The sequence below is a fragment of the Rissa tridactyla genome, chromosome 20 (assembly GCF_028500815.1).
Source record: "Rissa tridactyla isolate bRisTri1 chromosome 20, bRisTri1.patW.cur.20221130, whole genome shotgun sequence".
Lineage (NCBI taxonomy): Eukaryota > Metazoa > Chordata > Aves > Charadriiformes > Laridae > Rissa > Rissa tridactyla.
Window position 1 is genome coordinate 2,391,052 of NC_071485.1, and position 27,571 is coordinate 2,418,622.

At 57.2% G+C, this 27,571-nt stretch overlaps 2 protein-coding genes across 5 annotated transcripts in view; one reads left to right on the forward strand and one right to left on the reverse strand.

Annotated features, from left to right (window-relative positions):
* FIGLA (folliculogenesis specific bHLH transcription factor) lies at positions 1 to 17,063 on the reverse strand. 4 transcript variants are annotated; one of them, XR_008463204.1, is made up of 7 exons: positions 16,623 to 17,063; positions 12,975 to 13,075; positions 9,043 to 9,208; positions 8,437 to 8,857; positions 865 to 1,017; positions 359 to 505; positions 1 to 120 (listed from the first exon to the last, which is right to left on the reverse strand). XR_008463204.1 is itself a non-coding variant. In XM_054180892.1 (4 exons), the coding sequence occupies exons 1-4, from the start codon at positions 2,484 to 2,486 to the stop codon at positions 100 to 102; spliced, it is 546 nt and encodes a 181-aa protein (XP_054036867.1). In that variant the 5' UTR covers positions 2,487 to 2,488; the 3' UTR covers positions 1 to 99. The 4 variants fall into 4 exon arrangements, 1 of the variants encoding a protein (XP_054036867.1); XR_008463202.1 differs by lacking the exon at positions 16,623 to 17,063 and adding an exon at positions 14,613 to 14,743; XR_008463203.1 differs by lacking the exons at positions 9,043 to 9,208; positions 16,623 to 17,063 and adding an exon at positions 14,613 to 14,743.
* Positions 14,701 to 27,571, forward strand: part of HK2 (hexokinase 2) — a 26,268-nt gene continuing 13,397 nt past the window's right edge. Inside the window, exons 1-2 of the mRNA XM_054180886.1 lie at positions 14,701 to 14,835; positions 23,376 to 23,538. Coding sequence (XP_054036861.1) covers positions 14,773 to 14,835; positions 23,376 to 23,538 — 226 coding nt within the window. The 5' untranslated portion in view covers positions 14,701 to 14,772. The remainder of the gene's footprint in view (positions 14,836 to 23,375; positions 23,539 to 27,571) is intronic.

Genomic DNA, 27,571 nt, shown 5'->3' on the forward strand with positions numbered 1-27,571 from the left:
CCCCAAAAATAAAATAAAAAAAATTGTTGCTTGAGGAGCGTTGAACTTGGCCATCACACTGACTCCCCCGCGGGTCTCTGCGGGACACCTCGGGTTTTTTTAGGGATTGGTTGGGAAAACCTTCAAAAAAAAAAAAAAAGAAAAAGATTTTTCCCTCCTTTGGATTTTTTTTGGGGGATGGGGGGGGTGGGTGGTAAAAGCCGATTTGAAGCAACCCCCATTTATGCTGATAGAAGCCAGAGGCTCCCCAAAACCCCCGAGCCCATGTGTGGGGGCTCCCTGCAAGGCCCATGGGTGCCGTCCCCCGCTTCCAGGGTGCGCCCAACCCTGTCACCCTCGGGGGTGACCCCCAACTCACCGGCCCCCCGCTCTCCTCTGGTAGCCCAGTGCAGAGGGGCAGGACGGGGGGACCCCACGGGCATGGGGTGGGGACACCGCCAGGCCAGGTCCCGGGGTCCCCCTGCCCGCTGTCACCCAGCTCCTGCTCAGCATCCTTGTCCTGCCGCTGGGAAAATGGGGGAGAAAAGGGCAAAGGGGAATTAAAAATAAAATAAAATTAAAAAAAAAAAAATCACAAATTGCTATTTTGAGGTTTTGGGTTTTTTTTTTTTGTTTGTTTGTTTGTTTTTTTTCCCCTGTTCTGGACCCTCGGATGAGGAATAACATTCCCGCCCCCCTCCCCGGACTAATAATTAATTTCATTTCTCATTTTTAATTTTAAAATTAATCGCACCCTGAAAACTGGCAAGCAAGGAAACGGGGATCAGCCCATTCTTACACGCACGTGTAAGAAGGGGGGGGGTTGGGATGCAGGGGCTCTATTTTGGGGGTGACCCACCCCATCCCATCCCCCCCCCCCAGTACCTCGAAGCCCCCCGTCTCATCCAGCACCAGGCGCAGCAGGCGGATGTACTCGGCGGCCGCTCTCAGGGTGTCAACCTTGCTGGGCTTGCGGTCGCGGGGGACGAGGGGCACCAGGGTCCTCAGCCGCGAGAAGCCGCTGTTCAGGTTTTTAATCTGAACGGGAACGAAGGAACGAATCGAGTCACGCCCCGTGGGAACACAGGGGGGGGGACCCCGGCACTAAACTGCCCCCCCACCCCCAAGGATGAAAACAGGGACCCCCAAGGATTAAACTGCACCTGCCAGAATTGAACCAGCCCTCCCATTTCCCCCCCCCCCCCGCCGCCGCCACCCCCCAGGATTAAACTGGGGACCCCCCCCCATTATTAAACACCAGGATCAAACCAGCGCCCCCACCCCCCCCACCCCAGGACTGAAGCAGGGACCCCTATGATTAAACTGCCCCCCCCAATAAAATCAGGGACCCCAGGATTAAACCAGCCCCACCCAGAATTACACCTGGAACCCCCCCCCCCCGCCCCCCCCATCATTAAACAGGTCTTGCCAGGATTAAACTGGGACGACGCCCGGGATTAAACATCCCCCCTCATTATTAAAATCAGGGACCACAGAATTGAACCAGCCCCTCCAGGATTAAATGAGGCGTCCCAGGATTAAACTGGACTCACCGGGATTGAGCCAGGCGCGCCCCCCGCCCCCCGCCCAGGATTAAACCGGTGACGCGACACCCCACCCCAGGATTCAAACCGAAACCGCTCCATGACTCTATAAACTGGGCTCCCCAGGATTGAACGGGGCTCCCCCCCCAGGATTAATTGAGGGATCCCAAGATTAAACGAGGGGAACACCCCACCCCCCCCCACCCCCGATTCTTAAACTGGCAACCCCAGGATCGAACCGGGACAAACCCCAGGATTAAACTAGGCCCCTCCAGAATTAAATCAGCCCCCCAGGATTAAACTCCCCCCCCCGGGATTCCAACCAAAACCATTTTATGATTCTATAAACAGAGCTCCCCCAGCATTAAACTGAGACCACCCCCCCTGATTAAACCGGGGACCCCCCTGGACGGAGCTGGGCTTGCCAGAATCGAACCAGGCCCACCCAGGATTAACCCAGCCCTGCCCCTGATTAAACCGGGGACCCCCCAGGATTAAACTGGGCTCACCAGGATTAAGCCAGCCCCCTCCCCGTCCCCCCATTAAAACAGGGACCCCAGGATTAAACCGGGGACCCCCCAAATACAGAGGCAAAGGCAATCCCCCCCCCATAACCTGCTGCCAAGGGTGTTGCTACCGGTTTACCCTTCGACTAGAACAGCCCCAGGATAGCAGCAGTTGCACCCCCCCGGGATCTGGGGGGGGGGGTGCAGAGGGGTTTTGTGGGGGTCCCCTCACCCTTTCACGCTCCTTGGCGTTGGCCGCTTGCCGTCGCTCCAGCATCTCAGCCAGGTCCCCGGCCGGCTGGTAGCCCCCGGCTGGCTGCTTGCGCAGGCGGGCGATGGCGGCGGCGTGGGGCAGGGGGCCGTAGCGTTGGCTCAGCACCATCTCCAGCACCTCAGGGGCTGGGGTGGGCAGCAGAACCCCCACCGGCCGCCCCCCATCTCTGCTAGCCTCCCCCATACCTAGGGAAGGGACAGATCCCACGCTCCAACCTCACCCAGCTGCACCACAACCCAAAAAGATGGAAAACTGCTTTTTTAAAAAAAAAAAAAGGGGCCTTAAATACCCTGGGAGCCCAACGAGCTGCAGGTGGGGCCCAGTGGGGGATAACGAGTGGGGCGGTGCGGGGAGAGGTAGGGGCTCAGCTGCTGAGTGGGGAAACTGAGGCACAGCAGAGGCCCCGAACTCCTGGTTGCCATAAAGCCTTGACCCAAAAAGGGACCCAAAACCATCCCCCCCGGGGGGAACAGTCCCGGGGGACCAGGCCTGGCGCCCTGGGAATGGTCAACTGGCCTTTTTTCCCCCCAGGGAGGAAGAGGGGTTTGCCGGGGAGGCTTCGAGCCTCCTGAAAAATGTGGGAAGCGCTTTTGGGTGGGGAAAATAAAAAAATAGGAGATGTTTAATAACGGCAAGGGCCGTTTCGGTAGATGGCAGTGTTAGTCCCTGCGAGGCAGAAACCTCGGCGCAGCTGGAAAGAGGGGAAAAAAAAAAAAAAATCCCCTTTTCCCACTAAAAACTGAGGCCAGCAGTCACCCCGGGTTATTCACCGGGGGGAACCTCATCCCAGCCCCATGCCCAGGATGGTTTTCCCCCTCCTGAGACTCTGTCCCTCCACCCCTCCGATGTTTTTGGGGAGAAAACCCCACCAAAGCAGCTTGGCCTGCTTTTCCCAGGGGGGGCTTGGGGGCTGCTGGTGGAGCGCAGTTGCCCCATGGGTTGCGGGGGGGGGGACAGACGTGTTCTCCCGTGCAGGGCTGTGGCCGTCGTGCCTCAGTTTCCCCAAAGCCGAAAGCACCTGAGGGGGCTGAAAACCATCCCTGGTGCAACACCGGGGTCCTATCACTTTCCTCCTTGCCCAGAGGGAGACCGGGGCTGGAGCAGCAAATTGAAAAAAAAAACCCAAGTGAGCCCCAAAATGAGCTTCAGAGATGCCTTGAAGGCAAACGAACTTTTAATAGAACCTCAGAAAACCCCATTTTACCCTCTTTAATGCTCCATAATGAGCTTCCCTATCCTGCAGCTGGATCCGGATAATCACATTATTACTGCCCCGATCGGGGAGGGGGGGGGGGAGCGGATCTTCCTAATTAATCCGAGGGCAGGTGGGTTTAAAGCTGCCCCCAAAACAGGGGCTGTGCTCGCCTTTATTCAACGGTGGAAGGAATCCATTTCCCAGGGGATCGCTCTGTTCCCCTTGTTTTATACCTGGGAAAAATTGTCCAGATTTGGCTGGTTTGGGATGAAAAAATCGAGGGGAAAATGGGAAGTGGGGGGAGGCTCCGGGGGGGGGGTGGGCAACGTAAGGGTTTGGGGGTTGCTGGTGCAAATGGGATTTGCAGGAGCCTCACCCCAAGGGGATGGGAGCAGACCTGGGGGAGGGGGGCGGAATTATTAGGGGTCACAGTTATTAGGGACTGTGGATTTTAGGGGGTTGCAGTTATTAGGGGTCATGATTATTGGCAGTCACGGTTATTAGGGACCGCGTTCTTTAGGGGTCAGGGTTATTAGGGGTCAGGGTTATTAGGGACCACGTCTATTAGGGGTCGGGGTTATTAGGGACCATGTTTTTTAGGGGTCAGGGTTATTAGGGACCACATCTTTTAGGGGTCGGAGTTATTAGGGGTCGGGGTTATTAGGGGTCAGGGTTATTAGGGACCGTGTTCTTTAGGGGTCAGGGTTATTAGGGGTCAGGGTTATTAGGGACCACGTCTTTTAGGGGTCGGGGTTATTAGGGGTCGGGGTTATTAGGGACCACGTCTTTTAGGGGTCGGGGTTATTAGGGGTTACGGTTATTAGGGACCGTGTTTTTTAGGGATCAGGGTTATTAGGGGTCAGGGTTATTAGGGACCACGTCTTTTAGGGGTCATGGCTGTTAGGGGTTACGGTTATTAGGGACCGTATTTCTTAGGGTTCATGGTTATTGGAGATCATATTTCTCAGCGGTCACAGTTATTGGGGGGGGTCACAGTTATCAGCCCCCGCTCGCAGCAAGCGCTGGGGACCACCTGCAGTGGACGAGGACGCTGCAAAGCCAGACAGGAGTTTATTTTATCCCCCCCTGCCCCACACACACACACACACCCCTCATTTTCTGCATCTGCCAGCCTGGGACGTGGCCCCTCTAAAACCAGCAGCAGCCCCGCGGAGGCGAGGTGAGCTGGAGGAGAGCAGAAGGGAAAGGCCGAGGGGAAAGGGCAGAGCACCTGCAGCAGCGCAGCATCTCCAGAGGGTTCGGATAAGGGCTCGAGTCACCCCAAACCGGGGCTCAGGGCAACCCAAGGATTTCTGAGTTTTGGGGGATTAACCCCAATTTCCCTTCCCAGGGTTGCGGTCTGCTTTGCTCCCGGCAGGGATGGGAGCTTGGGAAGCATATGGGCTGAATTCCCGGAAAACAACATGCCAGCAGCCCGGGGGCTGTTTGCCCGTCGGGAACGCTTTGGGACAAGGCTGTTTTCCAACCGTTATGGCTAAAACATGCCCAGTTACCCCGTTTATTTTCCCTGCACTGAGTGCGGCTGGAGCAAGAGCCAGGCTCAGGTCCCAAAGCCCTGGCCCTGGGCTGCTCCCTGAAGCTGGCTCTCCCTATCCCATTAGTTTCACTCCATCCCGCCCACATCCCAACTGGCAGCACCGACATTCCGGCAGGATCTGATATTTGCCGTTATCACAAGACCGGAAAAAAATTACTACCACGAGACTGGAAAAAGTTTCTAATTATTGCGGCGGGGTCAGTGCCGGGAAGGTCAGGGAAGAGGGTTGGTGCCAGGGCTGCGGCGTGGCCGGCTCCTGGCGCGGGGCAGCTGTTGACGTGCGATTAAGCCCAATCTTTCTTGGCATGGCCCCAAACGCCTCAGACATGGCCAGTCCCTCCCGGAGCCACCGGCCTCATGCTGGCTCCGTGCTGCTCACGAACGCCCGTGATGGGTTGGCTGGCCAGATCCTGGCCACGGCTGGCCACCGCCTTCATAAAACACTTAATCGAACCTCCCAAGACGCCCTCTCTCCCGGCCAGCTGCACCCAGGAATTGGTAGCGTCGCTGGCAGCCAGGTTTCCTCACCGGGCTGCTGCCGCCGAATCGGCAAATCCAAGTCCCTGAGCTCACTGGGGGTCCAAGCCCCGCTCGGCATCAGGACCACCTGGTGCCTGGGAATGGGGCTCACAGTGTGGGAAACGGGGGAGCGTGGGTTGCCATGCAGCCGGCGAGGCCTCCTTAAAAGCTTTTATCCTGCCATTAAAGCCATAAAATCATCTCTCTCGCTGCCATCAATGCTGACAGCGATACTGATATCTGCGTCTCCTGAATGCCTTATCTTAGCAAAATACAACCGGGCTCCGGCAGGAGGCAGAGAGCTCCGTCTCAGCCGAGGTTTCCTGGCTCGTCCGGCTGTTTGAGCTGGAAATGTGAAGGCGTATTTGCGAGGAAAAGTCCAGAGGCTGCTTTTGCCCCCAGCCCCGGAGCTGGACGCTGCCGGGGTTGCAGTCAGCAGGTTCTCAGTGTGATGCCTGGGGGGCTGGGGGACATCCTGGGGGGCGCCGCCGTCCTGCCTGCATCCCAGCCTCGCCGCCACCGCCTCATTATAAAGAAGTTTAATGAAAAGCAGGAGACGCCACGCTGGGGAAGTGGGGACAGTCCCTGGCCACCCGCTGAGGTCCCCCGGGGGGGTCCCATGCTGGGAAAGGGCAGGTCTCGCCCCCGCCATGTGCTGGGTTAAACATGAGTCAGGAGGGACAATAAAGGGGTTTATTGGCCAGCTCTGGCACCCACCGCGACAAGGATTCCGGCAGGGATGGGCTGGGAACGGCCGGGTGACAGGGCTCAGCAACGCCTGGCTCCCATCAACCCTATCCTTTATTACGGCAAGAGATGAAACAATTCCAACTCGGTTAAATAAAAATAATAATTAAAGTCCTGCTGGGACTGGCAGCGGGGAGCTAATACCTGCCGGCACCCCCAGCGGCGCTCCTGGCCCCCCCCGTCCCTCTGGCTCCCGGGCACATCTCCCACCACCCGATGCTCGCAGTTCATTTTATTTTCCCCTTCCTGGAGATTCCCAGCACAGATGTGCCGGGAAGTGGATTGTAAAGCTCGGTGACGAGCTCGGGGAGGGCTCGGTGACGTTTCCTCTGCGCCGGCAGCAAAAGGAGCAGGGACGGCACAAAGGCAGCTCTGTCCTTCCACACTTGAAGAAGTCTTTTTGTAAAAGCCGGCGGCCGGTGGAGGGCTTTTTTCCCCATCCAAGGAATTTTCAGAGTTAAAAGAAGTTTACGACAGCCAAAGGTGTCGCCAAACTGCCCCGGCACGAGGCAGGTGGCTGCCAGGGGAGCGGCTGATGGCACGGCTGCCATCGCAGCCAGCGTGGCTGTGAGCACAGGGGGTCCCGCAGCCACCCCAGGGTCTGGTTTAGTCCTGGGCTGCCACCGTCAGCCACATGCCCCGGGGATGGGGATGAGATGGGGACAGAGACCAAGATAGGGATGGGCATGGGACAGGGAAGGGGATGGGATAGGCACAGGGACCAGGCTGGAGATGGGGATGGGGACAGGGATGGGGAGAAGGACAGGGGCAGGGATGAGGATGGGACAGGGACGGGGACGGGATTGGGACAGGGACCAGGATGGGGACAGGGATGGACAGGGTCGGGATGGGGACAGGGATGGGATACGGAAAGGGATGGGGCTCTGCTCTGCCTCGCTCTCCCCAACTCGCGCAGCACCTTGCAGAGGGAAGGTGCCGAGCTTAGAGGCCGGACTGAGGTTTAGGGCTGGGTTAAGGCTTCAGCACATCCAGGCGCTGCCTGAGCCCGGACGGGGACTCTGCCTCCCCCAGACCTGCCTGGCCCCTTCTCTCGAGCCCCTGTCACAGCCCAGCCACCTGCGACAGGGAAACCCGGGGCTTCAGCTCCGTCCTCCTCCCCAACAGCAAGTTCTGCCTGTCTGTCACAGATAACCACACTGGCGCTGATCGCCAGTGCTGCCCGGCCCTCCGTGCCAGATAATCCCCGTTTGATAGAATTAGTAAGTGCATCAACCTTAAACCTCTTTGCTTAGCGGCTCCTCTCCTGCGGCGGGGAGAGGGGACTCATGTCCCCATGGTCACGTAGGGACAGAGCCGTGGGGCTCGGGAGGCTGCCAGGCCAGCCCAGCAGCTCTTCCCCCCGTCTTTCTACATCTCGTCTGGGTCTTTTGGGGTTCTTCAGGGCCCCAGAGCTCTGCATAAGCAGAGGAGCCGCCGCCGCCGCCGTGCCAGATGCCCACAGATCCCGATTAAGCCCTTCGCTGGGTAAGAGCCACGTGGGTGGCCACATGTCCCTGCCCCACGTGCACACACACATGCAACACGCACACGTGCACACGTATATGCACACGCATGAAACCTGGCATCCCGGGACCACTTCCACGGGTCTTACCAGGATTGGGGCCATCTGGACCTGGCACAGCTTGGAGCTTCCAGCCCCAAGCAAACACCCCTTTACAAACACCTCCATCCTGCCCCAGCCTTAATTTCCCCATTTTATTTTCCCTCGCCAGGAAAAAGGAGCGAGGATTCGTCGGTAAAACTGTCCACACCAAAATTCAGGCTGGGGGCAAGCAAGCCAAGGCATCCCCCCACGAGGACGGGGCATTGTGGGGGTCGCCCACGGGCTGGTCCATGATCCGGCTGCTATTTGTTGCCGTGCAAAGGGATACGGCATGGAGGGATGCTCTGCGGGAGGTGTTGGCGGGGGTGATGGTGCGTGGTGCAGGACAGGAGGAGCCCAAACCCACCAGCACTGCGCGTGAAGCATCACATCCCAGGCAGCTCTGTTAGGCTCATCTCGCAGCTCCAAGATTACCCTGGTGCTGCTAAAATCCCATATTTATCTCTGCGGTGCCCAGCCAATGACCTGGGGACTGACGCGCAGGACCTACCTCCACAGGGATCAGAGATGATAAAGCTCTCCCGGTCCCGGCTCATCGTGGGGCACAAGATCCTAGCAAACGGGCTCGGCTGCTCTGAGGATGACGTCTGAGCACGCGATGGACAGGATGGACAGCAAAGTCTTCCGCCAGGTAAGGGGATTTTCTCCCTGGATTTGGGACTGGAGGTTTGTTGGTTTTTTTTTTTTTTCTCTCTCTTTGCACCTGGCTAAACAGCCGCCACGGGCTCTGGCGCGAAGGGATGCGAGGCCAGTTCTGCTCGTCGGGAGTCGCTGCGGGTAGCAGGGGATCACAGGACGGCAAAATAATTTGTGGACGGGTGTAGGAGAGCTGTTTCCCAAACCTCTGGCCCCAAGCCAGGTGGGATGATGTCAGAGCAAGGCGGGATGTAATATTCGGGGTGTTTTTCTGTCTGGTGGAGTGAATTGAAAGAAAAGTATGTGAGTGAGGGCTTTGAGACATGGTCCTCACCTCAGGGGCAAGATGTGAGATGCTGCCGTGGGTGAGCAAGGGTCCGGGGGAGAGCCCAGCTCTGCTCCTGCATCCCAGGGAGAGCCGGCAAGGCCGTGGGCCAGGGTTAGGGATTGCTTTTCTCACCCCAGAACCGGCCAAGGGAGCAGCAGTGTTTCCCTGTCAGGATGCTGAGCATCTGTGCTTGGTTTGGGACTGCCCGGCAGTTTCTCCACTGTTTGGGAAGTTTCCCTGGAAAAGCAGCTTTTCCCCCGTGCCTCAGCAGCTGTTCGCTCTTTCAAAACCATAATCACTGGAAAGCGCAATAAAAAAAAAAAAAAAAAAAGGAAGCCGTTTTTCATTTCCAACCTTTCCTCGTTTCACCCGAGCAGCGGGAAGGGCTGGGAGAGCAGGAGCCCCCCAGCTGCTGGATGGGGATCCCCCCTGTTGTGCTCCAGGTTTTAAGAGGCCGCCCGGCTCCTTGCTCCCTCACCGGCTCCAGCAGCGTCTCACCAAAACACCAAGGATGGGTTGGGAAGTGCATCTATCCGCATGCGGCTTCGTCGCCGTGACATGGACGCTGGTCCTTGCCCCTGCACTGGCAGGGCTAAAGGGTGGGATCTTGCCATAGCTGTGCCCCCACGCCTTCCTCAACACCAGGTTTCGGGTTATTTCCTCCCATCGTCCGTGCTGGGTTGAAAGGATTTTGCAGGGATTGGCACAGGGGGGAGGCTCCGGGGGGGACGTTGCACCTTGGGGGCAGAACCAGAGGCTTCCCACGTGCTCCCAGCTTCTGCTGGCCAGGGCTCAAACACCTGTCCTGCACCGAGCCTGGGCTGGATGCAGCCATGGCACAGGCGCATTTTGGGGGTCCTGGGTAATGGCAGGGTTATCCCGCTGCCAGCACACTCCAGGGTGGGACCCCTGAGACCCTGCTCAGGGAGCCTGGTGTGGCGGGGGAGAATAACAGGGGACCTTTGAGTATCCAAAATCCGCACACTTAACACGGGCCGCGAATCCCCTGGGCTTGCTTGTACCCCTGGAGGAGGCGAGGGAAAAGCCCCTGGCGCTGAGCATCCCCCTGCCTGCTCCTGCCTGCTCTTTCAGCAGCCTGCCTGCTGCTGCTCGCCCTGCTCACGCCCCAGCTCCGGCTCGGTGACACCGGGGATTTGTGCCTGCCCCACGCTGCGGGATGTGGCGGTGACCCAGCTGCCAGGAAAGCGCCTGGGGAAGGCTGGAGAAACCTCCTCTTTCCGCTGCGATTGAGAAAGTGCCGCACGCACGACTTATTCATCCCAGGATGGCGTGACTCAAGATCCTGTGTCCCGGCCAGGGCTTTTGACCTCAGAGGTGTGCCAGGTTCGCATGTGCCCGGCACAGCCCTTGCCAGCCCCAGGACCCACTTTGGGATGCTGGATGGTCCCCAGCTCTCCCTAAGTTTGGCCATGTTAGATTTTGGGGACACCGTCCTTCCTACCAGGGCTCCTGCCAGCTCTGACATCCCCTCTGGGGCTTGAGGACCTTGCTGGGACTTGGGGACAGTGCAGCTCGTGGAAATGCAGGGGGCTCAGATGTCTCCTCTCCGCGTTGCATGACGGGGCTGATCCTGGGGCGCTCCAGGCTGGTCCCATGGGGGATCTGATGTCCCCTCAGATCAGGAGACATTTGATGGAGATGACAGAATCCACGGCAGCTGGACAAGCCAAGGGCTTAGGGCTGGCACCACCACGAGGGAGGTCAGGGCAGGCCGCAGAAAAGAAATGTCAACCTCATGTTGCAGTAATTCAGCAGGAGGCAGAGGGACAGGCCGCGGCAGAAGCTTGGCACGGAGGGGGCAAACTGGATTTGCCAGTGCTGAAGCTCCCACTATAAAAATCCTCCTGGTCAGGGGAGGCGGTGTGGGGATGGAGATGCTCCCAGGGCTGAAGATGACCATCACCCACAGGGGGTGACCATCACCAGCAGACGATGGCCATAACCCAGTGGAGGATGGCCATCACCTGCAGAGGGTGACCATCACCCGCGGAAGGTGGCCATCAACCACAGACGATGACTGTCATTACCACCGGTCCCCTCTCGGCAGAGGTCCACTGACCTCCAGTGCCCCCCCATATCACACACTCGCACCCCCCACCGATTGCCACTTGCTGGCCAAACCCTGTCTGGTTTCCTCCTGTCCTGGCTGGTGGCCCCATGGCTTTGAGGGGAGCGAAAGCGTTTGAGGAGAGCAAGCAAGAGCAGAGCAGGGCGCCTGGAACATGTGAGGAAGCTAAAATTAGGTGGCTACATCTAATCTAATTTAATCTCCCCTTTTCCGTCTGTATAATGGAGATTAACCTGGTTGTGCAGGGGTGGGAAGGCTGGGCTGCAAAAGCTCGGGGTGGACCAGCTCGGGGGCACCCACTTTCCTGGTCCCCACCTGACTGGCGGGGATTCCCTCCGGCCATTTTGGGGAGAGCTGGCTGCTCGGAGGGGGATGGCCTTGGGATGCAGCTGGACATTTTGGGATGGGGGGGTTGGAAGCCAACGTCGGGGTTACGAGGACCCTCAGAGGAGCGGTGGTAGGACAGATGGACGGACGGATTCCTCCCGGCCAAGACACAGCGCAATCCTCCCCTCTTCTTCCACCTTCGGTGGAGTGGTTTGGGATGGGTGAACCTCAGCCCCCGCCGCGGAGCTGGGGAAAGGCTGTTTCACCCAGCTCAGCCTCAAGGTCACATGCTCCATCCCCCGGCTGCCGAAGAAAGAAAAGTTCTCGGACCGGTTTTCTATTCCCAGCCCTGTGTGAGGGTTGGGTCCAGCCGAGTTCAAGGTTTCCGGTGTTTTGGGTGACCAGGCAAAGTAAATAAGTGGTCACCGGTGTCATTCTTCTGCCGATGGGTTCATTTGGGATGTGTGTGTGTGCGCGCGCGCGCGCGTTAAATGAAACGTTGTTGGAAACTATGTAGAGCACCGATGGAGCAATGAATCACAGGGCAGGTGATCTAAGATGAATTAACGCCTCTCCTGGAGCGGCTCCAGCTCCAAGATCATCCTGGTTGCTTCATGCTGCGCAGCGGCCTGGAAAAATCAGATGCGCCCGAGCTGGTTCCCAATTCCTCTATCCCCATCCTGAGCCATGCCTCGGTTTCCCCGGTATTAAAGGAGGATATCACCCTCGCCAGGTTTACAGCGCTCTCCCCTGGGGAACAGCAGCGCTTCCGAGGGGCTTTTCCCTGCGCCATGGCTCAGGTTGGCCTCACTGGCATCCAGAGCCTGTCCCAGGACTCCAGGATGCTCCATCCCTCCTCTGACCGCTGGGCATGGCCCTTCCTTTCAAGCTCCGACGTTGTCATTACCGCAGTCATTCATTTTTAAAGAATCGCATTAAAGAAATTAGAGCTGGTTGTAAATTCAATCCCTGCAATCAGCTCATTTCCTTTTGCTAAGGAACGCGGCATTAAATGCCGATAGATTATTACAAGCCCGTACAGAGCCGGGAAGCAGCTGGGAGGGACGGCTTGAAAAGATTTAGATTTTGAGGTTTATTACGTGAAAGGAATTATGAAATGTGTTAGAAAAACTCATTTTAAATAATAATAATAATAAAAAAAAATCACTTTAAAAACAAGTGCTGTTTAGAGGAACACACGGATGGGAGACCTGCCCCTCCTGCCTTTTCTTGGCTAGGGTGTTATCCAGCAAATAAATCGAGTGTTGGGGAATATGCCTCCCTGAATAAACTGATTTTGCAGAGGTGAACTGAGCTCCCGAGTGGGACGGAAGGACAAGACAGACCCCTCATTTTGCACGTACAGTCGCTTCCTTCATCCAGCTGGGCAGGCAGCAGATGGGGAAGGTGGACAGATGCGCCCAGCTATTTTTAGGATAAACGCCGCTTTAATTTCATCTTAACCACTGAGAATTTGGGTATTTAGCAAAAAAAAAAAAAAAAAAAAAAAAAAGCTGGATGAGAGGGTGAATGGAAATGGAGGTGCACCGAAAAAAGATTAAAAAGCGTCAGCTGCCGATACAGGGCTTTAACCAAAACCCCGGCCAAGCTCGGGTGGGATAGGCAGGGTCCGGCAGGACTGGATTACCCGGGAAAGTGAGTCTGGCAGTGGAGTTGTCTCGGCTCCGTTTCCCTGGCTCTATTTCGGTTGCTTCTCCCCCTTCTCTCTTTGAAATGGAGTTTCAACCCCTGGAAAAAAAAAAAAAAAAAAAAAGAAAGAAAGATGTAAATGGCCACTTAGAAAGAAATATTACAATGTAAAGCCATGAAGGGTTTGAGCTGCTCAGAACTGGTTGGGAAAGGGCGGCAAGGAGCAGGCAGACGGGTTGTGTAACTCCTGCCCCAGGGCTGCTGAGACCGGCTCTTCTAGGAGCCAGGATCTGGGCAGCCAGAGCTGTTCCAGAGGGCCAGGAAGGCATAGGACGTGCCCCGGCCCTCGTAGGGCTCCTGACAGCACCCAGCTGCCGGACTCTGCAGGGCTTCGGCCCTTCCATTCCCAGCCGGAGCCTGGAGAAGAGAGGTGGGATGGAGGAAGGAGGGATGGTGGAGACAGATCCCTGGGGTAACGCCGGGGGGAGGCTTCCCAAAGGTTCGGGGTGCGTCAAGCACCCCCCTGCCAGCCTTTCCCTGTGCACAGGGAACGGAGCACACGCGCGCAGGCAGAGGAACTGCCACGGGCTGTGGGCTGACGGATGCACACTGACGGGTGCACACGGATGCGCACGTTAATGCGCATGTGATGTCACGCACACGGGCTGCAGTGTGTGTGTGTGTGCGTGCGCACAGCCCGGCAGCTGCAGGAGCACACCAAGGCACACGCAGATGCCGGTGACCGCCACGGGTGTGTTCATGGACACACGCCAACATGTGGACACCAGGCTGTGCATGCACACACATGCACGTGCTCACACACGGCCGCTGTGTGCCCTCCCGGGTGTACATATGACGGTGTGCACACACAGACAGCGGTGCATACATCCACCCCCGCGCCCCGTGCACGCTCCCCTAGAGCAGGCAACCCCCCCCACACCCCCTATGCACCCCCTCAGTATAGACCCAGTGCACGTACACCCACCACCAGTGCACCCCCAACGCATGCATACCCCCTTCAGTACCCTCCAATGCACACACCACCCCTCCCGAATACCCCCAATGTACCCCCCCCAGTGCACCCACACCCCCCAGAGTGCAGCCACACTCATCTCCCCCACACCCACTCAGTGCCCAACCAAGATCCTGTTCCACCACCCCGCACCCCGAACCAGTTCACGCACACACCCCCGGTACACACCCAATGTAACCCTCCTCCCAGAGCACCCACAGGCCCCCCAGCTCACCCACACTCGTCTCCCCTGCACCCTCCTGTTCACCCCCCCGTCACCCAGCACCCCACACCAGTTCATGCGCACCCCCCAGTACGTCCCCAATGCACGCACAACGCCTCCCAGCGCACCCTCAGCCCCCCTCCCCAGTTCACCCACACTCACCTTCCCTGCACCCTCGCCGTGCCCATCCAAGACGTTGTTCCCCCTCCGCCACCCAGCACCCCGCACCAGTTAACCCCAGCACCCCTCGCTTCACCCCCCCGTTCACCCCAGTGCCCCCCATTCACCCCAGTGCCCCCCATTCACCCCGCATTCCCTCCCCATTCACCCCATTCACCCCATCTCGCCCCTCCCGCCGGCGCCCCCTAGCGGCGGGCGGCAGCCCCGCGCCGGGCACACACCCTCGCGGCTCAGCCAATGAGAAGCCGCCGCGGCGGCGCGTCACTCGTGGGCCGGGGGAACCTCCTCAATGAGCCACATTGTCGCGGAGCGAGTACCGCGGCGCGCGCTCGGCTCGGCGGCCGCCTCCGCTCCGCACCGCTCCGCACCCCGCCGCGCAAGATGATCGCCTCCCACCTGCTCGCGTACTTCTTCACAGAGCTCAACCATGACCAGGCGCAGAAGGTGAGGGGCGGGGGGGGGCGGCGGGGGGGGGAAGATGCGTGGAACAAAGGGGTCGTCGAGGACAGATTGGGGAAGGGAGGGTGAAAAAAGGAGGGAAAAAAGGAAAGGGGGGAAAAAGTAAAGGAAAGGAAGTAAAGAGGAAAAAGAAAAAAAGGGAAAAGGAACAAAAAAAGGGGGAAAGTAAAAAAAAAGGAAGAAAGAAAAAAGGGAAAAAGGAAAAAAGAGAAAGAAAAACAAAGAGGGGGGAAAAGTAAAAGAGGAGAGGGGGGAAAAGTTAAAAAAAAAAAAATAAATAAAAAAGGAAAAATGGGAAAAAGGAAAAAAAAAGCCACAGAGGAAAAAAGGGGAAATGCGGTAAAAGCAGCGGGCAGCGGAGGGGCCGGGCGGGAGGCGCCGCGGCCGCCCTGCGGGCCCGCCCGCTGCCCCGCCGGGGCGGCCGTGCGGTACGTGACGCGGCGGGCGGCTGCGGGACCCCGCCTGGCCGGGCGCCCCCCGCGGGCCGGCGGCGCGGAGCGGGGCGGGGGGGGAGGAGGAGGAAGGGGGGGGGGGGGGATGTGTGTGTGTCTCGCTCCCCTCCCCGGCGGCCCCCGCGGGAGCTGGGTCCCCCGCGCAAGCACGTGTCGCCGCTTCCTCCCGCCGGCGCGCAGCATCCGCGGGCGCGGAGCATCCCCCGGAGCCCCTCGGCGGGACCCCTGCGGGCGACGAGACGAGGTCCCTGCGGGGAAGCGGGGCCCTGGCTCCGGCTGTGCCCTCCCGGTTAGCCCGGGGCAGGGTGGGGGGTGCCGGGGGAGGGAGGGCGGGCATTGCTCCGAGCTCGGAGGCAAATGCAGCGCCTGGGGCTCCCCTTCCCCGGGCTGTGCTCCCCCATCCACCGCACTGCCATGGAAAACAGCTTCTTGCCTTCCCCCTCCCTTAATTTACGGGTTCTGAACGATCGGAGCCTGTTTCTGGACCGCAACTGCGAGTCAAAGTGTCCCGTTGGGATGCGCGGAACGTTTGTCACCAGTAATTCATGAGTTCAGGCACTTGAAAAATGCAAGTGTTTCTGCTCTCCTCTGGCTGGTGGAAAGCAGCCGGCCTTTGTTTGGGCAGGACAGCGCATAGGCTCGAAACAGCAAGTATTAAATAAATGATTCCTGGAAAAAAAATGCTGGCTGGGAGACTGCGCGTGAAGGCTCAGGCTATTCCTCCAGCGTTTGGGGCATCTAAGGATATGTCAGAGAGGGTTTCAGCTCCGAGTCCTGAGGTTGTGCAGTGGTTCCTGTTACCGGGTTTACGGTGCCTTGGTGTGGGGGGGGTCGTGATTTGCAAATGCCCCCTTTCCAAAAAAAAAAAAAAAAAAACCAAAAAACAAAATGCAAAATGCAGGGCTGCAGAGAGCCCCAGCTTGTTCCATCAGCTAATGCTGGGGACGCCGACGGAGAAACAAAACTCGCCACGTTGGCCATTCAGCTGCATTAAATAGGAAGTAAAACAAGAAAGATCATTAAAAAAAAAAAAACAAACCCAAAAAAGCAAACCACCAAGCAAAGTGCATAGAAATAACTTCCCAATGCAAAGCGATCTGTAAGGAAATACGGCTCGGCTTCTCCCTCCGCTCGCGAGTGTCCCAGGGTTGTGCAACAGCCAAATCCACGGGAAAGGGTTGTGTAACCCGATGGCAGAAATAGGCCAGCGGCACGGCCCGACTTCTGCCTCTCAGGCTCCGGGCAGCTTACGAGTTCCTTATCGGGAGCTGGAAATAATGGAGAGGGAAGGTTTTGGTTTAAGGTATTCAGCTTCGTTACCTGTTGGGAAAAGGGTGTGCAAAGCCTCAGGAACCGGCTTCATTTTCCTCCCAGCTCTGAAGCCCAAACAAAATGGGTTGCTGAGACGTGCAGGGGAAAAAATATCCAGGAGCCGTCGTCCAGGGTTATGGCTGCTGCGGGAGATGGCTCTGCTCTCCCAGCCCTAAACAGCTGCCTCCACAACTGGATTTCTCCAGATTATTTTTAAACAAATGGCTGTGAAGCCTCCAGGTAAAGGAAAGCTGGGGTCGGCACAGCCTCCAGCGAGAGCACGGAGCTCGGCTTCGCTGCAAGGGGAAGAGGGGAAGCAGCTGGGTTTCTGAGCTGGATGCTTTCACCGTGGGTGCAAAAATTATTCCTGGCTTATAAATCTTCCCAGGCAAGGAGGGGGGAGTCCACAGCACAGGGAGATGTACGGACTGAAATTCTTGGAAAGCTGCGATTTATTTTTTTTTTTAATCAAACCCAAAGGCTTCACCCAGAATTTAAGACTGCCTTTGGGAAAAGATTTTTAGGGCAGTAGCCTGGGGTGTGTTCGAGTTGGGCATCTTTTTCGCTTTGGATTGGGCAGAAAAGGAGCTTGGCCGTGGGAAGAAAGTTCTCTTTCCAACAGCTGTGGTTTGTGTCCACATCAGGGCCTTGAAAATAGCCTCCCAAATAGGATTTTTTCTTCCAATTCTTGCCATGGAGCAGCTTTACCTGCTCTGCTGCCCACCTGGGGGTATGTCACGTACGTCCCCAAACCCCCGTCCTTCGCTTTGCCCAGCTGGGAAGTGGGTGCCGTACTAACTTATCTAAACCCCCAACGGATTGGGCAAACTTTAATTAACCTCAGCAGCGTCCTTTGAGATCCCGGCTTGAAAGTTTGCCGCGCATGAACCATGTTCCCTTCGGATGTTCCGGCTCGTGCTGGGTTTCCTGGTCCCCAAACCTCAATCTTGTCATGTGACGGGAGGCGAATGAGCTAAATAACCGGGCTGGCGGCTCTTCTTCCCCATTGTTCCTTTGAAAGAAAGAAAAACTGGCGATGGAGTTAATTTTCCTATATTTGCAGCCATTCCCAGATGCAGGGGCAGGTTTGTCTCTGGTTTTATTCTCCCTTTCCTAGGTGGATTAGGTTTATCTAGCTGATTCCTCCCTGGCTGCCTCTCACAGGCTCCTCTGCGGCTGTGGGAGGGACGCCTGATTGCAAATTCCTGGAAACCAACTAACAACTCTTAAATGTGCCAAGGTCAGCGGGAGGATGGCCTTTCCCACCCTTGGCATTTCTGGGGAGCTGTCGCGCATCCCCTTGCTCCTCGGCGTCTCCTCTGAGCTGCCACGGGTGCAGCCGCAGTTTCCCCAAGCGCGGTGGGATGCTCCCAGCATCTCGGGGGGGGGGTGTGTGTCTCGGTGCCAGCAGGGCGCCCCGATCCATCAGCATACGAGGGGTCTAGTGCCCCTTCTGTCTGCCCCAGCGACCTTCTGGGTTCCAAACAGGAGAGAAAGAGGGTGCGTGGGCAGGGGGCCAGCTCAAAGGCCGACTGGGGCTGCTCAGGGCCGGTGGGAGCTGTGAGCAGTTTGACGTCTCCGACTCCTGAGCTGGAAACCAGAATGTTTTCCTGGTTCAATTGGGCTTTTCGTGGGGCTGTGGGGTCACCCAAGGACAGGTCCCCGGCCTCCGCTGATGCTCCACAGCGTGATTTCTTCGCCATGGGTGCCAGGCTCCACCTCCGGCGTGGGGTTCAGCTGCCGTCCCGGGGAGGGGGGGGCGAGGATGGGGAGGAACCGGCTGAGCAGGAAACCATCTGACTCACTCGGGTTCAAGATGACTCCAGGCGTGTGTCATCAGAGGCTTGGCTGTGGCGGGGAAGGCACGTGGGGTTTAATTTGGCGCGGAACCCTCAATAGCAGCCAAGGACGTGGGTGCTGCCGGGGTCAGGACTGGAGAAGGGTGGGTGCAGCATCAGTCCCGTGTCACCGAAGGCGGGGAGTTGGGGAATGAGATGAGCCAGTTCCCCGTGTTGAAGGGAACCAGGCTGGGTAACGGTGTGGTGACATGGGGACAGGGAGCACTGGTTTTTAGTATGCAGGAGCTGAGGATGTGGCACAGGGTCTGTCCCCTGCTGCAGTGCCCATCCCTGATCCGACAATAAAAGTTGCAAAGTGTGTGCCCGGTTACGGCCCCCAGCCAGGAAATAAACCGCTCTCTGTGCTAGATGCTTTCCCAGATTCACCCTGTGACCTCGGTGAACCGTTGCCACTCCTTTTGCCTCAGTTTCCCCGAATCTGTCACATCCCGACACAGATCCAGGCAGGACAGGGACACGGCGGCCGGCTCGCCCTGGTAGCTGCTGGGGGGTGCTCGTACAGCATCCCCCTCTGAAAGAAACAGAGAGATGGTATTCCAAAACACTTCAGTGATTTTTCAAAATGCAGCATGTTTTAAGTCAAAAACTGGGGGTAAGGAGGGAAGCAAATTAAAGAAAAAATAATTTCAGGCAGAGATTACCCTGGAGAGAGGATTGACTGTGCACACCGGGGGGTTAGGAGTGCTCAAGCCTTCCCAAACTTCAACCTCTCTCTGTTGTTCTTGTACACAAATATTTGACTTTATGTTGACGAAAAGGAAAAGAATCCAACCCAGAAACCAGCAGCTTCTCTCCGTGTTACGCTCGTTCCCCAAACGCTGCTGAAATTATGCACGTCCAGCTGAAAACTACAGTGGGGAGATACCGGAGGGCTGGAAACATTTACCCCCAGTCCGGTTCTCACCAGACTTGTGGCTTTGGAAAGAGATCCGGAACAAAACTAAAACTAAAGAAGGGTGGCTTCCCCTTCCCGGGCCTGGGATCATTAATGGGGAAGATGTAGCCAAGACCTTTTTGCACCAGAATAAACCGCCCACAAGTCCCTCCCCTTCCCCACCGCCGTTTGCTGTGCAGGAAACGGTTGCGTTTCTCCGGAAGCCGCTGTCACGTTGTAATTTCCATCCCCGACAGCAATGCCGCCCCACATCCCCACCGAGCGAGGGGGAGAAGGGTCCCCACCACCGCTGCGAAGGGAACGGCATTCTTCATCCTCCCTCCTTTGGACCGCTCGAGCCGTACCACCGCCCCTGCGTCCTCCCGCCAAGGGGGGACAGCGATACGGGACAGATCGATGAGGGAGGGGTTTCCCACTCCAGAAGCAGCTGCCTTGACGGGACCATCTTGCAAGCTTATAAGCCGAGGAATTAATTTTTTTCTCCATCATAGCGGCACTGAATCGGAATGAAGTTATTTGCAGGCTAATATATTTGCAGTACTTACCCCTTAGGGTCCAGCCCCAACGGGAGGGTGAAGAGAGGGCTTCAGGCAGAAGAGCATCGTTCAGCTGCGGCTTTTGGGGTACTTGAAGCTTGGCACAGCTCAGCCGGTTTCCAGCTGGCGGCAAAAATTGGGCAACTTGAGGTTTCTTCAGCCTTGGGGTGGATGGACCTTGCCCAACAGTGGCCTTGCAGCTGGGAAGGGCGACGTTGGGCACTTCCCCAGCACCCAGCATAGAAATTGGTTGAACCTTTGGAGACAGCCCAGAGCTAAGAGACGGGGATTTGCTCAGTTTTACTTCAAAAAACTCATAATGACCTGGTTCATTAACAAAACCTCCTGCCCTGCATGCAACTATCCTCAGCTGTGAGCACTCCCAGCGCTTCCCAGCTTAGATCTGTTCCTCCTCCATTCAGCTTAGATTTCCTCAGGGAAACACTGTTATTTATGATGGAAGCTTTCCAGGAATTAAATTGCCCTGTCCTGGATCCTAACCTAGTGACTTTATTTATTTGGAATTGGCAATCCTCTCAAAAAAAAGGTTAAACAACCAAGAAGGTTGTTTGTCTTGAAAGATACTCGTGCTTCGGCGCTGCAGACTAAATTCCCCTGTCTTATCAGATCTTTGCTATGATTCAAGGACGCACTTGGGTGCAGGGAGGTAATTGAGGTAACGAACTGGGCCATGGGGCTGGGGAGCCTTGGGCATGAAGGTGGCCATGGCTCTCCCGTGGTGGGGCTCAGGTGCACGCTAAGGGGATCTCCGTACTGAGCTGCTGCCACCCCGGAGCCATTCTGCAGAATGCCCTGACCTGCCCTAGCTGCCAAGTGGAACGACGTCTACGTCCGTAGGAGAAGATGATCCAGGTTTTAAAGGGCTTTGGAGATTAGAAGAAGGTCACCCTGTTTCTCACGCTGCTGATTATTCCTGGTACGGTGGAGCCTGGAGGACATGGGGAACGTGCTGAGCGGTGCCTGTCCTGGAGAAAGGAGGTGAAACCTCCACATCATTTCCCTGTGCTGGGATTGTGGGGGCTGACGGTTCGTGCATGCAACTTCTTCACTGCCCCGTGCCTTGGGCAGGAATCGAGGAGAAAACAGCGATGACTTCTTGTGTATCTGAGCTTCCAAAGCACCTGGCTTCTCTGGGATGACATCTTCCCCCAGCAGCGTCTTGCGAGTCTAGGAGGAAAAGCAGGGAAAGTCAGGGTGGTGGACAGGACATCAGCAGCATGGGGTTCGTGCAAGAGTGAAGCTCTGCCCCGAGCTCTGCTGGTGTGGTACCCCACTGCTGGGGTGGGGACACCTCCTTGGGACCCCATCCCCACTCATGATGGTCTCACCAGGCCCCCCAGACCACCGTAGGCTGCCAGAGAAGTCCAGTGAAGGAAGGTCTCACGAGGGGGAGAGGCTGCGGGGAGGCGGAACACCCAGTACCAGCCAGGTTTATCTCTAATTACCACCAACACCTCAGATCAGATGGTGCTGTAGAGGCGATGGAGCCTGGCTGAGGTCCTCCCCGTGCCAAGTGGCAGGTCGATGGCTCCCGAGGAGGTTGTGAAAGGCCCCAGCGAGCCGGGATAATGCTATCTCTCTGGCTGATAGCTAAGAAATGGGGTTGGGAGGTCTGTCCTGGCTTGATGGCATCGACCCATAACCGTTGGGGCAGCTAAACGGGAGATTTCCTACCCTGGGGCTGGGGTGGAGGTGGGCTCTGGACCTTGGGGGCCTCTGGAAGCCAGAAGAGGAGGGAGAGGGTGGAGGTGAGCTGGGGCAGAGGCCACCTTCCCTGTGCCAGTAACCGGAGCCTCAGTACATGGGTGGCGATTTTCAACAAGCGAAAGCAAACAGGAGGATAAGGAGGGGAGTGTTTGACTTCCTGCTGCTGGGGTGGATAAGGAGGTGCTGGTAAACAGCCGGCACTGGGAAACCTCCAGGTTTTCTTATCCTTATCCTTTCCTCACGCCTGCCCGGTCTCCCAGCTGGCAGGCCGCGCTCTCTGCTCCTGATTAATGGAAAAGAGCTAAAAATACCAGAGGGAAATCAGGATTTACCCATCACGCTGGTGAGGATGCTGCTCCCTAGGGAATAAAGCATCTCTCCTGGAGCGCGCTCAGCCAGGCTTCCCTCCATCCTCCCTCCATGCTGCAGCAAGCGGAGCAACTGGGGACTCAGCTTCCAAATTTCCAGCAGAGCTGGTGGAGGATAAAGGATAACGCAGGAGCATCCCAAGCCTGAAACGCAGGCAGCCAAAACCACAGTAGAGCTGTTTTGTTCAGCCCAAGGTCCGAGCAGCTGCATCCGTGAGCGAGGTCACGCTGGGGCGGATGGCTATTACTCGCCCACAAAATGCCCATTTCCTATAGCGTAGCCTTATAAAAAAAAATCATGCTTGATTTCTGATGACCTTATGTTACGTGCCTACAGACAGGTGAGCTAACTGGGTGGAGTTTTCCTCTTGACTTTGCAGGGCTTGCAGCTGCCCTTTAATTAATTTTAAGTGAAGTTAATTGAAACAGGGCATAGTTTGGGAGCTGTCAGTCTGTCCGCCTCTCCGTTTCCCTTCCCTGCTCCAGCCAGGCTGCGGAGACGTGCACGGTGCTAATGGATGGGTTGGGGAGGAGTTTCTCCATGCCTTTCCCAGAGACGGGATGCTTTGATGCCATTTCTAGAAGGAGCCGGGCATCTTCACAGCCTTAGCATAAGGGTATAAACAATTGCCAGGAGCAGGGGGTTGGATTTCTTCCCTTTCCGGCCACGGCACCCACTTGTGTCACACAGCGTTGTTTGCTCAAGGGGGTTGAGTAGCTCTCAGCACCCCTTTGTAGGAGTGATCTCAGCAGCGAAGAAATGAATGGGCAGTGGATTCCTGACGAGCATCCTTCACGTAGGAAGACGCCCTGGGGGTCAAGGTCAAGGCACATTGCTGCCGCGACGTAGGAAGGGCTCTGCAGCTGGAAAACCTCCGGCACCGACCTCCTGACTCACAGCCTGGGCAGGCCAGGTTGTCGAGTTTGGGTCTTAATTCTGTCGCAACCTGTTTGGGTGTCTGTAGGTGAATGAGTGGAGAAGACGCTGCGGAGCATTGGGAGCTCCGCAGGGTTTGGTGTTCCCACCTTGGCACCCATCTGGGCAAGGGGATGCCACCGAGGAGGGCGCAGGGTGGTGTTTGGTGAGCTCTTTGGAGAGCAGCTCCCGACGCTCAGGAAGAGGTGCATGAGTGGTGGCGGGTGTTATTGGTGTGCCTGGAGATAAGCTGTTGCGGCACTGCCAGCGGTGCCGTGTCAGCAACATGCTGGCACAGCCGTGTCCTGCCCTTTGGGATGGGTCATGACCTGCTCCTGCGTCTTGCATCAGCCCCAGCAGACATGGAGGGGGGCTGAATGCCGTCCCGAATGCGTCACAGGGGCTGTGCCCATGTCCCCAACCCTCCAGCTGACTTTTTGGCTTTCTCTCTACCTTTCAGATTGACAAGTACCTCTACCACATGCGGCTCTCTGAGGAGACCCTCCAGGAGGTGTCCCAGCGTTTCGGGAAGGAGATGGAGAAGGGGCTGGGAGCAGACACCAACCCCACCGCTGCAGTAAAGATGCTGCCCACCTTTGTGAGATCCACCCCGGATGGGACAGGTACCATGAGATGGGAGATGCTCCCTCCCAGAGAGCAGAGGGAAAGCACGGTGGGGAAGACTCAGTAGGTGCCAGGAGGGAGGGCTGGGGCCACCCATCCTCACGGTGCTGCCAAAACAGGCCACCTTCACTCCCGCTCCTTGGGGCTTCATCCTGCTTCTGCTGAGCTAGGCTTAGTGTGGGGACAGGTCTCGTTTGCCTCTCTGTGCTGGGACTGGGGAAGCTCCCAGTTCCCGCTGGTGAAGGGGGGGGTGGGAACCAGCTCTTGAGTGCTCTTCCTGGCAGGACGGAGACAGTCACGGGTCCGGCTCATCAGATTTCATTAGCACTGAAGTGGGCAGCGGTGCCAACTGCTCTCTGAATGCCACGAGGGCCACCGGAGGAGAAGGGGGCTCTCCAGACTTGGCTTCTCACAATACGGCCTTTTTGCCCGCTTCCCGCGCCAGCAGGAGCCAGGCTGCCTGCAGCATGCTCCCAGCCGGGCACATCCCCATTTCAGGCTCCGGCTTATTCCTCTCAAGCCCCAAACCTGCTTTCTGGAGCATCTGTATGGGAAATTTCCTTGCGCCTCCTCTCCTAGCTTGGTGCTTTGGGAAGGAGCTTTGTCACGGCAGCCATCGCCTCTTGCCCGCCGATGCTGATGTCACCCGGGACCTGCCGAGTCTCCCGGTGCTTGAAGCCGACGCAGCAGTGCTGGCTGCTGGATGCCGGGGAGGGATAGAGAGCCCCAAGCAGCCAGAGCTGCCCCTGGCTCCGCATCTCGGCTGGCAGCAACCCTGGGGAAAGTCCGTGGCCTGGTCGGTCCTTGTTGGCTGGAGTTGCTCAGAGTTGGGGTTGCTCCAGCGTTGACACCTTCGCGGGGGTCCTTGCGAACTCTCGGCAGCAGAGATTGCTGATAGCCAGCAGGAAAGGTGAATAAAAGAGGCAGGGAGCTGATGGAAAGACCCGTCTGCCCTTCCCTCCCCATCCCCAGCTGTTTCGCTCCCGCTGTATTTTCATACCTGGCTTCTGGAGGTGAGCGGCTCCCAGCAGATGCTGTGGGCTGGAGTCTCAAGCGACCTGGGCTCAGCAGGCAGTGACTGGGCTGACCGGAGTTTCTTCTCCTGAGGAGCATGCGGAGCCGGTGCGAGCCTGACGGTTGAGTGATGGTGTTAAATAGGGTATACCTGAGAGGTAGCCATGCTCAAACAACCGAAAAAAAACCCCATCTCTGCTGGCTGTCCGCTCTCTTGAGGCAAGGGCCAAGGCGATGAGCTGAAGGTCTGCATCACTGGGCAGCTCTGGGTGGGTGTTTGCTGCTAAGATCTTGGTGAGGTCTGAGGGGACAAGTCCCTGGGGAGTCATGAGCGTCAGAGAATGGTTTGGGTTGGAAGGGACCTTTAGAGGCCATCTAGTCCAAACCCCACTGCCGTGGGCAGGGACATCTTCAACTAGATCAGGTTGCTCAGAGCCCCGTCCAGCCTGGCCTTGTGTCCAGGTATGGGGCATCCACCATCTCTTTGGGCAACCTGGGTCAGTGTCTCACCACGCTCAGTGTAAAAAACTTCTTTATATCTAGTCTGAATCTCCCCTCCTTTAGCTGAAAACCATTACCCCTCGCCCTCTCGCTGCAGGCCCTGCTAAAAAGTCTGTCCCCACCTTGCTTATAAGCCCCTTCAAGCACTGAAGCATCCCTGCACCCAGAGCCATCCTGCCTGCTGCATCCCACCTGCTTGCTGCCCCCGGTGCACATACACCCGAAAGCTGGACCTGGCTCCCAGCCCCAGGACGGAGATTTCAACCTGTTTAAACATTTGAGAATATTTTTAATTACAGGGATAGCTGGAATGCCGCCCCTGGGCATGGGAACTATTGCAGCCAAAGCTGCTGGGTGCTGGCGGAGCGTGTGTCAGAGCTCTCAGCACCCTGGCCCGTGTTGGGGAGAAGGTGCAATCCCTCTCCTTGTCCTTGGAAGAGTGAGCCTTGGCTTCCTTCACCGTATCCTCCCCATTTGCAGCTTCTCCAGTGCCCCAGCTAGCATTTCTCACCCAAAGCAAGGTCAGCGTGGGGGGAACGGGGGCACAGCAGCACGGAAAATGTCATGCCAAAGGGATGCTGGGGCAGTCATGGGGCTGCAGCTGCCCAGGGACTGGAAAATGGGAGGGTTTTGAGCAAGTCCCAGGGAGCCAAGAGCTGGGATTCCCTGTATGGCTCCAGCTGGATCTGGGCTGTGAGTGGCACCAGTGTCTCCACGGTTGGGTTTTGGTGGGGGGACTTGAAGGTAGCAGGTCGGTGCCACGGGGATGAGCTGAGGCCAGCTCTGCGGCTCACCGCCAGCTCCCCTGGCACGTCACTTCATGACAAGGCGGTGTGACAATGGCTTGGGAAGATCTCAATGTCCAGGGGTGCGTCCTTCCTTCTTCTTGCTCTTTATGAAGCTTCTGGGCAAAGTCTGCTTCGGCTGGGCACGAAGTCCTGCTCCCACCCACTTCGGGTGTCAGCAGCTGCCTCCCACCTGCAAGACAGGTTATTCCTCCGCTCCGGCCCTGCTTGCGGCCATGCCAGCTCTGACCCAATGCTGGTGCCACGCTGGCTTCAAGGGCTCCACACCTTCCTCCTCCAGAGCATCCCTGCCCTTCCTACCCCTCCTTGCTATAGCACGAGTTGTCTCTGCTTTCGGATTATGCCCTGTCTAATGCGCAGCCAGCAGCTCCCCGGGATCCAGGCGGATGAGAGGCGCTTATAGAAATACAAGGTCACATCTGCGGGTCGAAGTCAAAACACAGACCCAGCTCTCGTGGTGGCTTTGCCGTTCCTGAGGCAACATAAGACGAGGGGCAGATTTCTGCTTCTGAAGTGGGATCTCTCCTAAAAGCAACTTCTCTCGCTTTGCTCAGCTTCAGCACCCACCGAAACGCCGCTTGCGGTGAGGCAGTGGGCATCCAGCTGCGGGCTGGTGGGGAAAAACAGACCCCAGACGAGCTTTTCCTTGGAGGCCCCAGGCAAGGGCTCTCCTTGCTTGGTGCGGACACCACCTTCCTCCCTGCTCCTTTCCTGTTTTTTCTGGGCTTTACCAGTATTACAGCGTTTCCTCCTCCATGCCGATGTTTGACAAAAGGATCTTCTGGTGCATCCTCCGTTAAGCCCCAGCAGCTGATATCCATAGCCTGGGGTTTTCAGGAGGATGCTGCGGGACTTTGGTGGTCAAATCTCTGGAAATTCAAAGGGTGGTTCCAGGCTGGACATCTTGAAGGGTCTTTACAACAGCCTTCCCTTGGGCAGTGGGCTCAGTTCCTACCAATAACCATCGGCTTCTGCAAGACAACCAGCTTGCGTGGCCCGTGATCTTGAAAGGCTTTAAAGAAAATGCTTTTTTCATTGCCCAGACTCCCTCGCGCAGTGATTTACCGCGTTCCCCAGCAAGGAACGGCGTTGGGGAATTGCTGCCGGATGACTCTCACCGTGGTCAGTGTGAATTGCTCTTTGCTGGACCCGATTCCATCCAAACCAAGCCACCAGATTAATCCCGGATCTCTTGTTGCCGCAAACCCAGTATTTCGCACCCAATACAGCATAAGGCCTTTGCTGCTCTCCAGCGCTAATTTGGGGGAGATGCTGATGCAAGCACTGGGGCTTTTCTGTTCCCTCTTCTGCTTGAATCCTCGCAGCTCGCTGCAAAGACGCAGGGTAGGGCTGGCAAGGGTGTCCGCAGATGAGGATGGAGTGGGAACCACCAGGGTCTGGTATCCTCCGCCTCATCCTGCATCTCCCTGGGGGGGCAGAGCCTGGACCTGCTCCAACTTCTTTCTCTTCCTCTTTTTTTTTTTTTTTTTTAATTTTATTAAGCCGACTCGACTGAGGATTCCTACAAAATGGGACTGCAGTCGGTCAGAAGCCTTGAGATTTAAGGTGGGAGGTCTGGGGTGAGCGACTTCCGAGACGCTGGGGCATGATCCTGCACAAGCTGCTCCGGTCCCCCAGTCCCGGCTCTATTTCTAGGGAGAGCAGAACTCCTCTGCACTTTCTTCCAGGGAGCGCAGGCATTTTTCCAAAG